Consider the following 13,596-nt stretch of genomic DNA (forward strand, 5'->3'; position numbering starts at 1 on the left):
AATAAGAAAATAGATTTACGAAAATAACTTGTTCGTAAGAGAGTACAAAAAGCACTTTTTATTGTTAAAACAATGATGTGAATAAAAGTACTTGAAAAAATGTAATAGGTTTTAAGTCCACCGCAGGACCAGGTGTGAAAAGTTGAAGGCAAAAATAGAGAAAGAAATGTTGTATAAGAAAACCTTACTCATGACATCATCAACAATTATGGACTCATCAACTCAAATCTTCCGTTAGTAAGAAGATCACGGAAGCATTATTCATCACAATTAACTTAATGCACTCAAGATGACACTTCACTCCATAATTAAAAAATCAAACTTGTAAAATTAACATAACAATGCTAAGATTTACAAGTTTCGAATGCCTTCGTCGAAAAATAAAATGACTAGTTGTAGAGACTGCATTTGACTGATTTCTCAACTTTTGTTAAATTGAGGGTTGTACCGAAGAATTCGTAAAAACTGAAGATCTAGTGTCTCAGTTCTAACCCCTGGTTTATCCGGTTTAAGGTAAAAACCTTATTCGAGACATCATAAATAAAACGTGTTTGATCCTGATCAGAATACGTCTTATCAATAAATATAAGGATTTTCTCCGAAAGAGGAATCGAACAAACGACTGAGCAACGTGGAAGATACATACACTGATCGCCTGTCACAAGCATCTTGCAAAATGCTAATAATAGCTGAAGATAAATGAAAGATGGTACACTGTATAGAACATTATGACTTGTGTACCAAATTCATGCAATGTCTTGATTACAATAGGAAAGGATGGCAGCTGTAATCGGATCAAAGTAAACAAGATAAGGTTATTATGTTTGTTTTAGCGGCCAATGACGTTCTGAGCATTGGCTGCGCCGTTATTATTATTCCCCGTGGTCTGTAAGATCAAAGACCAGGTGGGAATGGAGATGGATAAACTTGGCGAACAAAGGAAGAGTAGATAGAAATAAGAGAGTTGGTAAGTTTTTGAGTTCGGTAAAGAAATAAAGAAAGATGTCTTTTCGTCTTGTCACGAGCGTGGGACAAAGAAAAAATTCCGAGTCCCCATAAGGAATCGAACCTCAGACCTTCTGATTCCGCGCTCCGATGCTCTACCACTGAGACTCCACGGTGAGCGGGGTCTATTACGAAGTTCATATGACACGCGTCCTGCATACTGCTAAGATCAGCAATGTCAGACATGGTTTGATGCTACTCTGGTTTACAGATTTAACCGAAGAAGTTACAATTCATAGACCCAACGTTTCAACACTCCTGCCTAGTGCCTTCATCAGCAATGTCGATAGCGTAATGTTTTTAGATAGAGGAAGAGTAGTTAGAAATTCTAATAATATGAAAAATTTGGGACTTTTCGTTTTTCCGGAAATAAATTATTCAAATTGGGTTTATCATTTGATTTACGTCTACACTCTCTCCAGCAATTAATAAGGATCACCTATTCTTAAAAAAATTGCATTTTGGAGGAGTATTTTCAGAGATGTGGAAGCTGGTTCGCCTATCTAATGTCAACATATCACCTTGTTAGCTTGTGCTTTGAATTTGTTGTTTAATCCAAATAATCTCCTCCAATTGATCACCTTCTTCATTCACACTGCATTCGGCATTCCCTTTCTATTTTTCTTATTCCTTCTATTGGCATTTAAGCCCGATCATGTTTGAGATAAGACAGAAGATAAATAACCAAACAATAACTGTTTAAGTTCTACCATTGATTTTCACAATTCTCAAATTAATAAAGATATTAACGACCGTTGAATAGCATGCTTTGCACGCGTTGTTTGTAGTTTCAAATTCCGTGAGACCTCTAGGTTGTGCGATTAACACTCGACGCTTTCAAAATCTGCATCCAGCATGCTACCCTTTCATTGAACTGAAAACGATGGGATTTTTCTCTAACTTTGCCATTGAAATGCTCTCTTTCTACTCAACGAAAGATTTCCTATTTGGTGAAGTAAAAAAAAAAGGGAAAAATCTGGAGCTACTGTTTCTCTGAAAATCATCGAGCGGTCATGAAGACAGACACTTTTGGATTTACAGAGCAACACGCTCAGTGCGGAATACAATGAATGCCTTCCTTGGCCTACTGGAGGTCTTAAAAAGTGGTCTTCACTTTGCCTGTTCTAGTATTTTCAAAACGAGAAAATTGACTGATGCACATATGTGATAACTTTATCGCTGAAACCGGTCTATGTCTTATCCGCATTTGAAGCCTCTGAATCAGTGACTGGTGAATTCGCCTCATTGCAAGGTCGCCCCTGCTGCTACCTTTGCTTGTTCGCCCCCTATAGTAAAAGTTCATCCTCTAATCATTCGGCTCGTCATTATTATCATTATTATTATTATTATCCTTGGTATTAATATTATTATGAGTATTTTAATTATTACTATCATTATCACCATCATCATCATCGTCATCATCGTTATCATCATTATTATTATTACTATTATTATTATTATTATCATTATCATTATTGTTAGTAGTAGTAGTAGTAGTAGTAGTATATTTATCACAATTATTATAAGTAGTATAATTGTTATCATCATTATTATTAGTATTATTATTATCATTTACTATTATCATTATTATTATTATTTGTTACCAATCAATTATCAGTTGAAAGTCAATTGGACAATATATTCTTGAATCATCTTTTTCTTGTGGAAGGGTACTCTTAGATATGTGAGATGCGGCAGGTTCTCTGTTTGGCATGTGAGACAAATCTTCTACAACACCACCTTCTAGCATCATTACACAACCTCTTGTTCTTTTCAATGCTATAAAAGTTGTGCTATATCAGTAGCAACAAGCAGTCTTTGACTGTCTATTTTTATGAAATGGTGTTGAGATCAAAGAGTAAGGCGTCTGTAGTTAAGTGTAGCGCTCAGAGACAGGATAAGGTTATTTGAAGAAATATTATCTCCGTAAAGACAGTAAAGATAACGAAAGCAATTAATTTGTTGATTTTGCTGATAACTCTCTCTCTTTCGACGTAAAACGTCACTCAACACTATACATTTCAACGATGCATAACATTGCAGTCCGTGAGATATTTGGAAAACCTAAATTTCACCAACACTACTTTCATGTTGGAGACATTGGGCTTAAAGGTTTGCACGCTTGACTCACGAGATCGTGAGGCAAAAGTACGAGCCCTGGATAGGGCGCTTGCGTTGTGTCGCAATGCCTCACCAATCCAGAAATATAAACTGGAACATTTGTTCCTTTGTAACGAATCTAAACTGTTCTATCATATGATTACACATAATATATTTCAAGGGTAAGAACGTGAGGAATATCGCATGTGAGGTAACATAAGTGATACCGTTAAATACTGAAAAGTATAAGTAATACTTTACCTTTCTGTCCAACTCTTGTTTTCTGACAAATGCCTCCGACCTTGAGTTTAGTGACAGGCATCTCGTGCAGGAGTGTTAGTCAATATTCCTGGTTGCAATATGCTTTTGAAACCGGGATATCCATAAACTTCTTCAGTTACGGGCCAGTATGATCTTGAGACTTACCATTTGCCATTCTTGCACATAAGAGACACAGCAAGCTTACACTGGAGATTATGTCTTGATTTGGCTCGAAGATTCCTCTGATGAGCATCAATGTCCCTCCTCAGATTTGAGAAATTTCTGCTACCTTCCATCCTTTGCTCAACATAAGCCTTAGTGAGACTTCTTCATTACTATTTAAAATGCTGTTGCAGGGCAACATTTACAAACCTGGTAGAAAACGAGGTTACTTTTAGGTTACTGTGTTGAGGACTCATATGGACTTTGTTGTATCTAGCTGAAGAACTAGAAATTCCTTTAAAGGTCAACTGAGTTTAAAATTGGAAATTAAAATAGCAAAATTAAAATCAATATCATTTTATTCAAGTTATAGATTAACTTTGATAGTTCATAACAAAAAAAATGATGAAAGATTACACCACTGAACTGATGGGGCAATGCTCATTCAAAGGAATTGCTATATACAGTGTAAGTATCCACTGGTCACAAAATGTGTGCATAATTGACATTGTATTATTACTATCATTGTTATCGTTTTCTATTTGTTGTTATTCTCAATATCAATGTTACTGGTACTACTATATACCCTTTTTTATTGCTATTATCATTGATAAGTTATCTGGTAATCTGAAGGAATATCCCTCCTTCAAAGGCAAATACAGTATATTTCTTTCCTGTACTTATGACAAATTTTAAGTACCAGATAATACATAAAGAGATGACTTACCATAGGCCCTTCCAAAAAGCAGAAGTCCAGCATCTCCTCAGATTATACTGATAACACAAATAGAGCTCTTGACCAGAAGATGAGTTGGATCCACCAACCTAAACATGACTTGTATATAAGTGTGTAATCATGTACAATCAAACCTAGAATATCTGGACTCTTGGGCTGAATTGTCTGGATAATTGATGGATGATCAAAAAGTTAATGAGCAAACAATATAATTTAATCAATAATGGAAATTCTTAAATCATTGTGCTTCATTGTTGACATCTGCCAAAACTATAACAAAAGTTATTAAAGCTTACCAAATACATGCATGTTGCCAACTCTACCATTCTTTGAAGTTGCATTAGTGAAATAGCATCAAAATTGTTTAAGTACATCTGCTCTGTTTGATCCCACATCGACCAATTAACATTCAAAAAAAAGAGGGAGCAGAGAAGGGAGTCGATCAAAGATCAACTATACTCACAAACAAATACTTCTTTTCAGTCTATTTTAAAATGAGTGGTTAGCCAAGAATGTTGTAACTTAAATACCAGCAGATTTATTCCAGTCTCATTTTTAATTCTGGATATCATCACCATATGTCTTCTTTTTCTTAAGTGTTTTTGGAGGCAACAATGCTGCACCTACTTTTAGGTTACTGTATTGACTACTCATATGGACCTTGTTGTATCTAGCTGAAGAACTAGAAACTCCTTTAGAGGTCAACTGAGCTTAAAATTGGAAATAAACATGGCAAAATTAAAATCAACATCAATTTATTCAAGTAATAGATTACCTTTGATAATTCACAACAAAAAAATTATGAAAGATTATACCATTGAACTAATGGGGCAATGCTTATCAAAAGGAATTGCTGTATACAGTGTAAGTATCCACTCAGGTTACAAAATGTGTGCTTTATTGACTTTGTGTTATTACTATGATTAATATTTTTTTCATAATTGTTATCATTCTCATTATGAATGTTACTGGTACTATTACATATCCTTTTTTTTAATGCTGTTATCATTGATAAGTGATCTGGTAATCTGAAGGAATATCCCTCCCTCAAAGGCAAATATAGTGTATTTCTTTCCTATCCTTATGACAAATTTTAAGTACCAGATAATACATAAAGAAATGACTTACCATAGGTCCTTCCAAAAAGCAGAAGTCCAGCATCTTCTCGGATTATACTGATAACACAAAGAGAGCTCTTGACCTGAAGATGAGCTGGATCCACAAACCCAATACATGACTTGTTTATCAAGTACAATCAAACCTAGACTATCTGGACTCTTGGGGACTGGGCTGAATTGTCTGGATAATTGATGGATGATCAAAAAGTTAATGAGCAAACAATATCATTTAATCAATAATGGAGATTCTCGAATCATTGTGCTTTATTGTTGACATCTGCCTAAACTATAACAAGTTATTAATGCATGCACATTGCCAATTCTATCATTCTTTGAAGCTGCATTAGTGAAATAGAATCAACATTGTTTAAGTACATCTGCATTGACAAATTAATATTCATAAAAAAAGAGGGACAGAGAAGGGAGTCCAGATAACTGTGAAAAAAAAAAAAAAAAGTGATCAAAGTTCAGTTGTATTCACAAAACAAATAGTTCTTATTAGTATGAGAGGTTAGCCAAGAATGTTGTAACTTAAATTCTTGGCAGTTATTTGTCACCTGCAGACCTATTCCAGTCTCAGTTTTTAATTGAGGATATCATCACCATATGTCTTCCTTTTTTAAGTGTTTTTGGAGCCAACAATGTTGCAATAAAAATTATTGATTGATGAGAAAAATATCAGGGTTGCAGCAATACTTGGGAAGTCAGGTAAAATGTTTGTTGGAGCCACCTGAATCACAAGTGGAGGGGATTGCAAGGAAGCTGACATGAAATTGCACAATTCATGTGACTAAGATCAGTTCAAAAGAAGACACTAAAAATTAATGATTGATGAGGAAAATATTAGGGTTTCAGCAACACTTAAGAGGTCATGAAATGTCTGTTGGAACCACCTGATTCACAAAGGGAGGGCATCCAAGGAAGCTGACAAGAAATTTGCATAATTCTTGTGACCAACATCAGTTCAAAGATGATTGATGAGAAAAATATCAGGTTTGCAGCAATACTTAGGAAGTCCAATGAAATGTTTGTTGGAACCACCTGAAACACAGTTGGAGGGGGTTGCAAGGAAGCTCACAAGAAATTTTCATAATTTTATGACTAAGATCAGTTCAGAAGAGAAACTGAACTTTAACTTGCATATTTACAATAACATCTATAAAAGTATTTTTTATATTGCAGATAACGTATAAATTAATCGGTTTCAATTTTAACTGAAAGGGACTATGCACAAGCTCCAACTGAAAACTCACTTCCAGCTTCTTCCAGTCTTTAATTCAAGTAGAAATAATAGGCTCATAGGCATAATCAAGGTATTTGACCTGTTAAACCTTTTTGAGGTACAAGAAATTGACTTCCATAGCGAAATGACAGAGATTTAAACAAATTGCCTCACATTTTTAGCAATAACTAAGCTTTCGTAAGGGATTCTCTGACTTACAGTAATTTCAGCTACAAGTAAAATTTTGCAATTTTGAGTGGATGGTCCTTTTCAGAAAACAGTACCTCGAGAGGAGTTTAACCAAGGAGGATTGAGCAAACATTAAGGTAGTCAAGACCCTTACTATGGGTGAATACTCAATATATGTAAGTATATGACTAGGATAACAGGACTTGATAAAGCTGTTTGCCTAATGGGAAGGCAGACTGTGCAGCAAACTTATTCAAACCCCACATCACACCATAAAATCTTAAAAGTAGTGGGTTAAATGTAGAAAAAAATTCTTATAACTGTAGAATTGCTGACAGGTTGTACCTGTACATCATTTCTTGTACGTGGAATAAGCTGCCTTCAGTTGCAAAAAAATGCCCCTAACATGTCATCTTTTCAAAAACATTTAAATTATTTGAATTGTATTGGTAGCCAATACAACAAATTGCCTACAATAAATCATTTTATCTTATCTTGTATTATCCTTCATCAACCAAATTTCTTCTGGAAGAACCTGAGTGATGGGGACAGCCTACATTTGTTATGCTTATATGCAACCCAAAAAACTACATTCAGCATATGACATTATTTCAGCCAGCACAGAAACTTAAATATTTCCACTGGAACAACATACAAAAAGAGAAATGCAACAAAATTCAAGTCAAACTACAAACATCTTTCAATTTAGTAATTTGTTTTTGCTAAGAAGCATTGACCTAGCTCAGTACTCAACGAAATTGTCCAGAGTTGCTTCTAAACATGACAGACTAGTTAGTCGAGGGAGTATTTTAATAGAATAAATACGACGTTACACTAGGTTTGGGCTAGACAGTCCTCAAAATTATGCCCTACTTTTGAATTAAGACAAAATTTTCCTTCAAATTCACTTGGATAGCGACCATTCCTTTCAGTGCCCGACGGCTGCCTAAAGAGCGGGTTGTATCGAGGCTGTAGATGAGAAACTCTTTCACTTTTCACTTGTTTTTAAAGAATTTACCGATTTTTCGTTCGTTTTCCAGGAGTAAAACGATTACTTTGCATACTTCCAATAATTTTTTTGGAGCAATTCTCCTCTTGACGATAATTCATAGCAGTTAGCATCGAACTATGGAGAGGCGCTTTTGTAACACGAGAAAAACTCAAAGTAAAGGCTTGAATCTATTCTCGTTATAGCGTCAATTGGAAGTAAACTAATACAATTTCTGACTCACAATGAACTGAATATTAAAAAAAGAACCAAAATTTACCATAAAATAGCGCTGCAGCCGGAAAATTTCGAGTCACAAAGCCTCATTTTCGCAAGCCAACATTGCACACTCTTTCTGTAGTTTCCCGCTATAAATTTTTAAAATTCCCGGATATTCAACCCAGGCTTCCTCACTCAGACCGGATTCACTGGAAGGAGCGCTGAGGGAACGTGTTGATAGGGCGTTTCGTAGTGACAAGACAAAAATAACAAACTTGGCAATGAGGCGGCAGTATTAGCTTCCCCAAGGATTGAATACAACACATTTTACAAATCATATGAGTAAGATGGCCGAGACGTCTTTAACATAAACGGCAACATTACCATTCGAGTGGAGAGCCGGGTTTGGCTGATGGGCATCCAGATGGTTTGAGACGAGTGTAGGTGGTGACCCAGGTATCCATAAGCTCCGATAAAGTCAATAGATAAAAAACACTCTCGTTTGATAAAAAGTCTTCTGCTAGCCCCTGATCAAAATTTTTAAGGTTCAACTTCTCATGTTTCAAGAACACAGATTTTTTCATTTACCCAAGTTCGGACATTTCAAAACCTAAAAAAACCAACATATGTTCGCTTTAATCGACACTTGTGGAAGAAACACCTATTACTCTCAGATAATTTAAGAGACCAGTTGGATGGATATTCGGTTAATTTTGAGAAATTCGTCGCATTAAATCCATTTAAAAGACGTGACCTGCTGCGAGACATATGACCACTGTGTGAAAAGGGCGCCGAGTTAGAGACTGAAATGGGGATGATATCAAAAGAATAGCTTTTTAGAGGATTGCTTTATCTCAGTCGCGCGAAAGAAATTTATTTGGACATGACTGACCACTTACACGCGCGAGTTCGGATTTCCCTATCACCCCGCGTGGATTCCGTGCTCTGAGAAATAAACGTGCGAGAAGACAGCTTTGTTTGTTTGTTGCTTTTTTTTTACGCTTTTTACCAAAGGATTACAACATTTCTCAATTGCTCCTTCGCACTCCGTATGGGATCATTTGCTAGTTCCGTAGTTCTATTAAAACTGGAGCGAACATTTCATTGTGAACATTATTTTCTCATCAAAAGATTATTACATTAAAATTTCATCAATGTTTTGTAGACGTCGTTTGTGGACGCTGCAATGCCGATGGAATGTAACTGTCACTGGCAACGGAAATCGATTAATAAAACCAAGGATAACCGATCACGTTTCACACTACCTCGCAAAAGGTCTTTACCACTAATCACCTTCAGTGCCGTATAGTGTTTCGAACAAAGATAAACATATGACTGATATGCACTTAGAATCTGATGAAAAGCGTTCTGTTATGATATGTCTCTATGTCGCCCGCCACCCATCTAACACAGACATGAGCAGTCCTTCTTTACAGCTTCTCAGTCAACGAGGGGAATCCAAAGTTAGCGAGCGAAAATGAAAATCATGCGAGCCTCTCTCGTCGCCAAGCTGGCTCCACGCATACAGCCGAGATAGAGGACTGCTCATTTCTTCTTTCGATCTTTCCCACCTGAAGATCGAATAACAACACGATCGACATATCTCTGTCTCCTGTCATTCGAGTCACTATAAAATAACACCACGCATCTTGTACAATAATAACACGATAGAAAACTCGTTTTTGGCGCAATTTGAGTTATTGACCTTGGGTTGCTTCTAACACAACTTTTGAGTCTGAAATTCCTTCATAACAAATTAATTATACAAAACTTGGTCTGTGTTCAATCCAAATTCCATTGTCCCCCGAAATCACCGACAAATCTTAGCGCATGTTCTTTGCCATTTCATAGTTTGAAGTTTACATCATGCATAAGTTTCTCAATTTTCTAACATTAAAATTGCTCCTTCTTCACAACAATTACTTCTTCGCTCGGCATTTCTACGCACACAAGTTGAACCGCCTCTCCTGGTCCGTTGAGATTCGCGGACGGATACAGACAGTTGTTCAATAATTCTTGTTCGGTTTTCGTCAATGGCGGGGCAATATCATCATCCTCAGACTCGACATTCCCACTCAATAGCGTTTCATCCACACCTCCATTCGGAGAATCAGGCGCCAAAGTATCTATGCTCTTCCTTAGTGAGTCGTCACTATGAAATAAACACCAAGGAAGTCATGTTTAGTTTACCTTTATGCAACATGAGAACGTGTATTGAACTTTAAAAAGGTAAATAAATCGCATTGTTGTGACAAGGGTCATTTTAAACCCAGCTGTTCAGATTTGATAGACGAAGGAACTTCCTAAATATCAAGTCTAGTGTTTTGTCAAGGGACACTTTCTAATACGCAACTTAAAATGTATCAATTACTGCTCCGTTTGAAGCGAATTAAGCCTGAAATTAAACCCGGGCCATTAGAAGGCTGAGGAAAGCAGTCAACATTACAGCTATCGTGCTTTAAATCGCAGCTGATTGAAAAGTTCTCGACAAACTATATTTTGCTACTCAACGGAGGGATTGATGCCAATTTAAAAAGTATTCATTTCACACAAAGAAATGAAACTAGGCAATCCACTGAACAATTACTACCAAGCGTCTTATCTTAAGTAAAAAACACATAAGTAAACAACCATGTAGTGCGAGTTTCCTTTTACACAAAGAGCTAATTCTCGTGTGATCGTACCTTTTGTTCGAGGGAATTCTGTCGCGCTGTCTTCTATTTTTGAACCAATTACTCACTTGCTTCAAAGTTAATCCGGTCTGTTTGGCGATGAGGCGCTTCTCGTGCGGGGTAGGATAGCGATTTTGCTCGTAACATTGCTTCAGTAGCTGCCTTGATTTTTCCTTAAAACAGTACACTGTTTCCTCGCCGTCCCAAATAGTCCGAGGAAGTGGATACTTTCGTCTTATCCTATATTTGTCCACAGCTCCTAACTCTCGTCCTCGCAACTTCTCGGCCTCGCAGTAATGAGCTTTATACCACATGTTCTGCAGCATTTCATGCGAAGACGGATCAAATTCATGGCCTTCGAGTATCGTGTACACTTCGCGGAACCTTCCACGGTGAAACGCGACGAAAGCTCTCGCTTTTAGCACACTCTCCGTTCCGCTTAGAAGCTCATTCGGTGGGAGTGACCAAAGAAATCGAGCTAACCTCTCGATATCTCCTGATTGCCTCAGCGCATCGCAGACACAGGCTACCTGATCGGTAGAAAACGTCAAAGTTGCAGGCTCCGCTTTCGCTGGCGTGACGTTGTCAAACGCATCCATATCTTCCCGTTAAAGACCATTAAATTTCTCTGAGCTCAAAGGGTTGAGTATAACGCATTGTCCTTTCACTTTTTCAAGTGAGTGTGGCTGAATAGCTAAATGTGCGATTATGCCACATCAGTTTGTTACAAATCAAAACCGCGTCCCTTGATTGGCTCGCACGTTCGCTAATCGATGACATCGGAAATTCTTTGGTCACAAGTCCGTTTGTCGCAATTAGAGGGCGGGACTTACCAAGTTAGGTGTCAACTTAGTATGCTTTGTTCTTGATAGGTATCAATCTATTTCGATCTGGATCTCGACCGTTCGACAAATCAGAGTAAAGAATTATAATTAGCAAAAGGATTTCTATTTTTTCACACCTATCATAACAAATCCCAACTTAGCTAACGCTGCTCAACTGAGAAAATTCGCACGGACTATAAAAACTTATTCATATCTACCGTTTAGCCACTTATAAAAAAAGGTATAATACACGAAAAGGTTAAACCACGTGCTACACTTCCTTAAACAGTCCTCTACTTGACAAGCACACCATTGTGCGAGAAAACGCGTGAATTTCCTGTTCGCGCATGGATAAAATATGTTAATTACCCATGTAAATGTTTGGTTCTTAAGAAAACTTAAAATCGAGTGCCGCGTCGGCTTAAATAATGCATCAAGAGTGTATTTCTTTCTTTTCATGAAGAACACTGAAGAACGCGTGCTATTTTATGACAGCTGTGTTGGTAAGCTTTCATTCGGTGTCTAGGTGTCAAGTCTGCCGCATTGTATCTATTCACAAATCCCTTTTATGGAAACTGTCTCATGTAAACACACAATCAGAAACCATTTCTCTACAGCTAAACACGGAAACTATGAACATTTTTCTTGCTCGTTGGCATATGACTTCACATTTGTAAACAGCTTTCGAGAATCACTATTTTGGTCTTCTTCGTTCGCGTGGATCGGAGTCATTTGATGCTGCTGACACGTCGCGCGCGAGAAGTTTGTAAATCACGTGCCGTGGTTGATACGTTTCCCCCAAGAATCCCAGAAGAATTGAAATCATCTTGGAAACCCGAAAGGAAACGAGCTTTCATTTTTCATTTTTCTTAACTAATCAGTGTAATAAACAATATATTTTTGACTGGTTAATGCGCGCCTAGTGTCCAAGTTATTCGGTAATGGTGGTAGTGGGCTTTGCCACGCAAGGTCATATAAAGAACTACGTAGTTCGCTAAAAAAAAAAGAAAAAAAAGGTGAAGAAAACCAACCCTTTCTGTGGCAAATTGCGTAATATTCCACGTATAGTAGGCTAAAACTAATCTTATCGTTTCCCCCACGCTCATATTCGTCTTTCTTGGAAAGCATTTCGTATCTTTTAGCTGCAAGGCTGACTGACAACACATTGCGTTACAAATTCTTTCTCGAGTGCGTGACCAATTCAAACAGAGCGCATCTTGCACTATGTAAGTCTTCTCAAGCATCTAAAATAATTACCAAATTGTCTTTCTGACCGACCTGGCTCACGTATTGGGCATTCATCGAAGTTAGGCGCAACTACGACGTCAAAGCTCGCGAGTCGAGCATGGTTACGCGTGAATCGCGCGTGAATCACTTGATATAAACAAGAAGTTCGTTCTGGAATCTGAAAGCCTGTTGAAAACTGTATAATGTTTTCGAAATGCCCAAAATTTCTCATTCATAAATGAAAGATCACATAATAGGCCGCAAATTCAAAATTTACGTTAACACAAGAAAGGAAACTACCAAACATTTCCAAGCTGTTGGTTTGATTAGAGACGGAATCGGATCTTTCCGTGCAGATCTCGTCTGCCATGTCGAAATGGTGCCTATTCCGATTGCGTGACCGCTAACCCCAATTGATCTGTTACCGCAGGCACACATGTCAAAGACCGCGACTAGGTAATTTTTTTTAAGTCTGTACAGCGAATTTTTTTTATTTTGCGCAAGAGAAACAAGAGGAACACAAACGCACACCCTTACTGTGAAGTTGACAGAGCATCGTCAAAAAGTGTGTCCTATTTACGCGAAAGACGACTGCCGACAAGAAATGAGTCTTGTTGAGCGCCATATAGTTTCAGCCGTTTGTACAGGAATGGAAATATGTTTGCAAAGAGGTGAATTGGCTTCGTTGATAGTATTAATACTACAAAATGAAGTTTATCGCGACTTCCTATCTTATCTACGTTAGATTAAAAATAAGACGAAATGTACAAAGTGTAAAAAAACTACTAATTGCTTGTGCCAGATATCATGGTGAAAGAAGTGGGAGAAATTCTCAAGCAAACTTTGTCAGAGACTCGAAAAACAAAGAGAGTC

General features: G+C 37.3%; 2 protein-coding genes across 2 annotated transcripts in view; both read right to left on the minus strand.

The window, feature by feature from the left end:
• LOC113671076 (homeobox protein SIX6) overlaps window positions 1-8,161 on the minus strand; it is a 29,062-nt gene extending 20,901 nt beyond the window's left edge. The window contains exons 1-4 of the mRNA XM_027187293.2: window positions 8,062-8,161; window positions 5,393-5,563; window positions 4,256-4,353; window positions 3,367-3,738 (exon numbers count right to left, since the gene is read on the minus strand). The gene's annotated coding sequence lies outside the window, so the exon portion shown is untranslated. The remainder of the gene's footprint in view (window positions 1-3,366; window positions 3,739-4,255; window positions 4,354-5,392; window positions 5,564-8,061) is intronic.
• An 812-nt stretch (window positions 8,162-8,973) lies between these two features.
• On the minus strand, window positions 8,974-12,442 carry LOC113671089 (homeobox protein SIX6). The gene is made up of 2 exons (XM_027187304.2): window positions 10,685-12,442; window positions 8,974-10,152 (listed from the first exon to the last, which is right to left on the minus strand). Exons 1-2 carry the CDS (start codon window positions 11,269-11,271, stop codon window positions 9,894-9,896), a joined length of 846 nt encoding a protein of 281 aa, XP_027043105.1. The 5' UTR covers window positions 11,272-12,442; the 3' UTR covers window positions 8,974-9,893.
• Between the last annotated feature and the right edge of the window lie 1,154 nt (window positions 12,443-13,596).

Source organism: Pocillopora damicornis, chromosome 14 (assembly GCF_964200805.1).
Source record: "Pocillopora damicornis chromosome 14, jaPocDami1.2, whole genome shotgun sequence".
Taxonomy (NCBI): Eukaryota; Metazoa; Cnidaria; class Anthozoa; order Scleractinia; family Pocilloporidae; genus Pocillopora; species Pocillopora damicornis.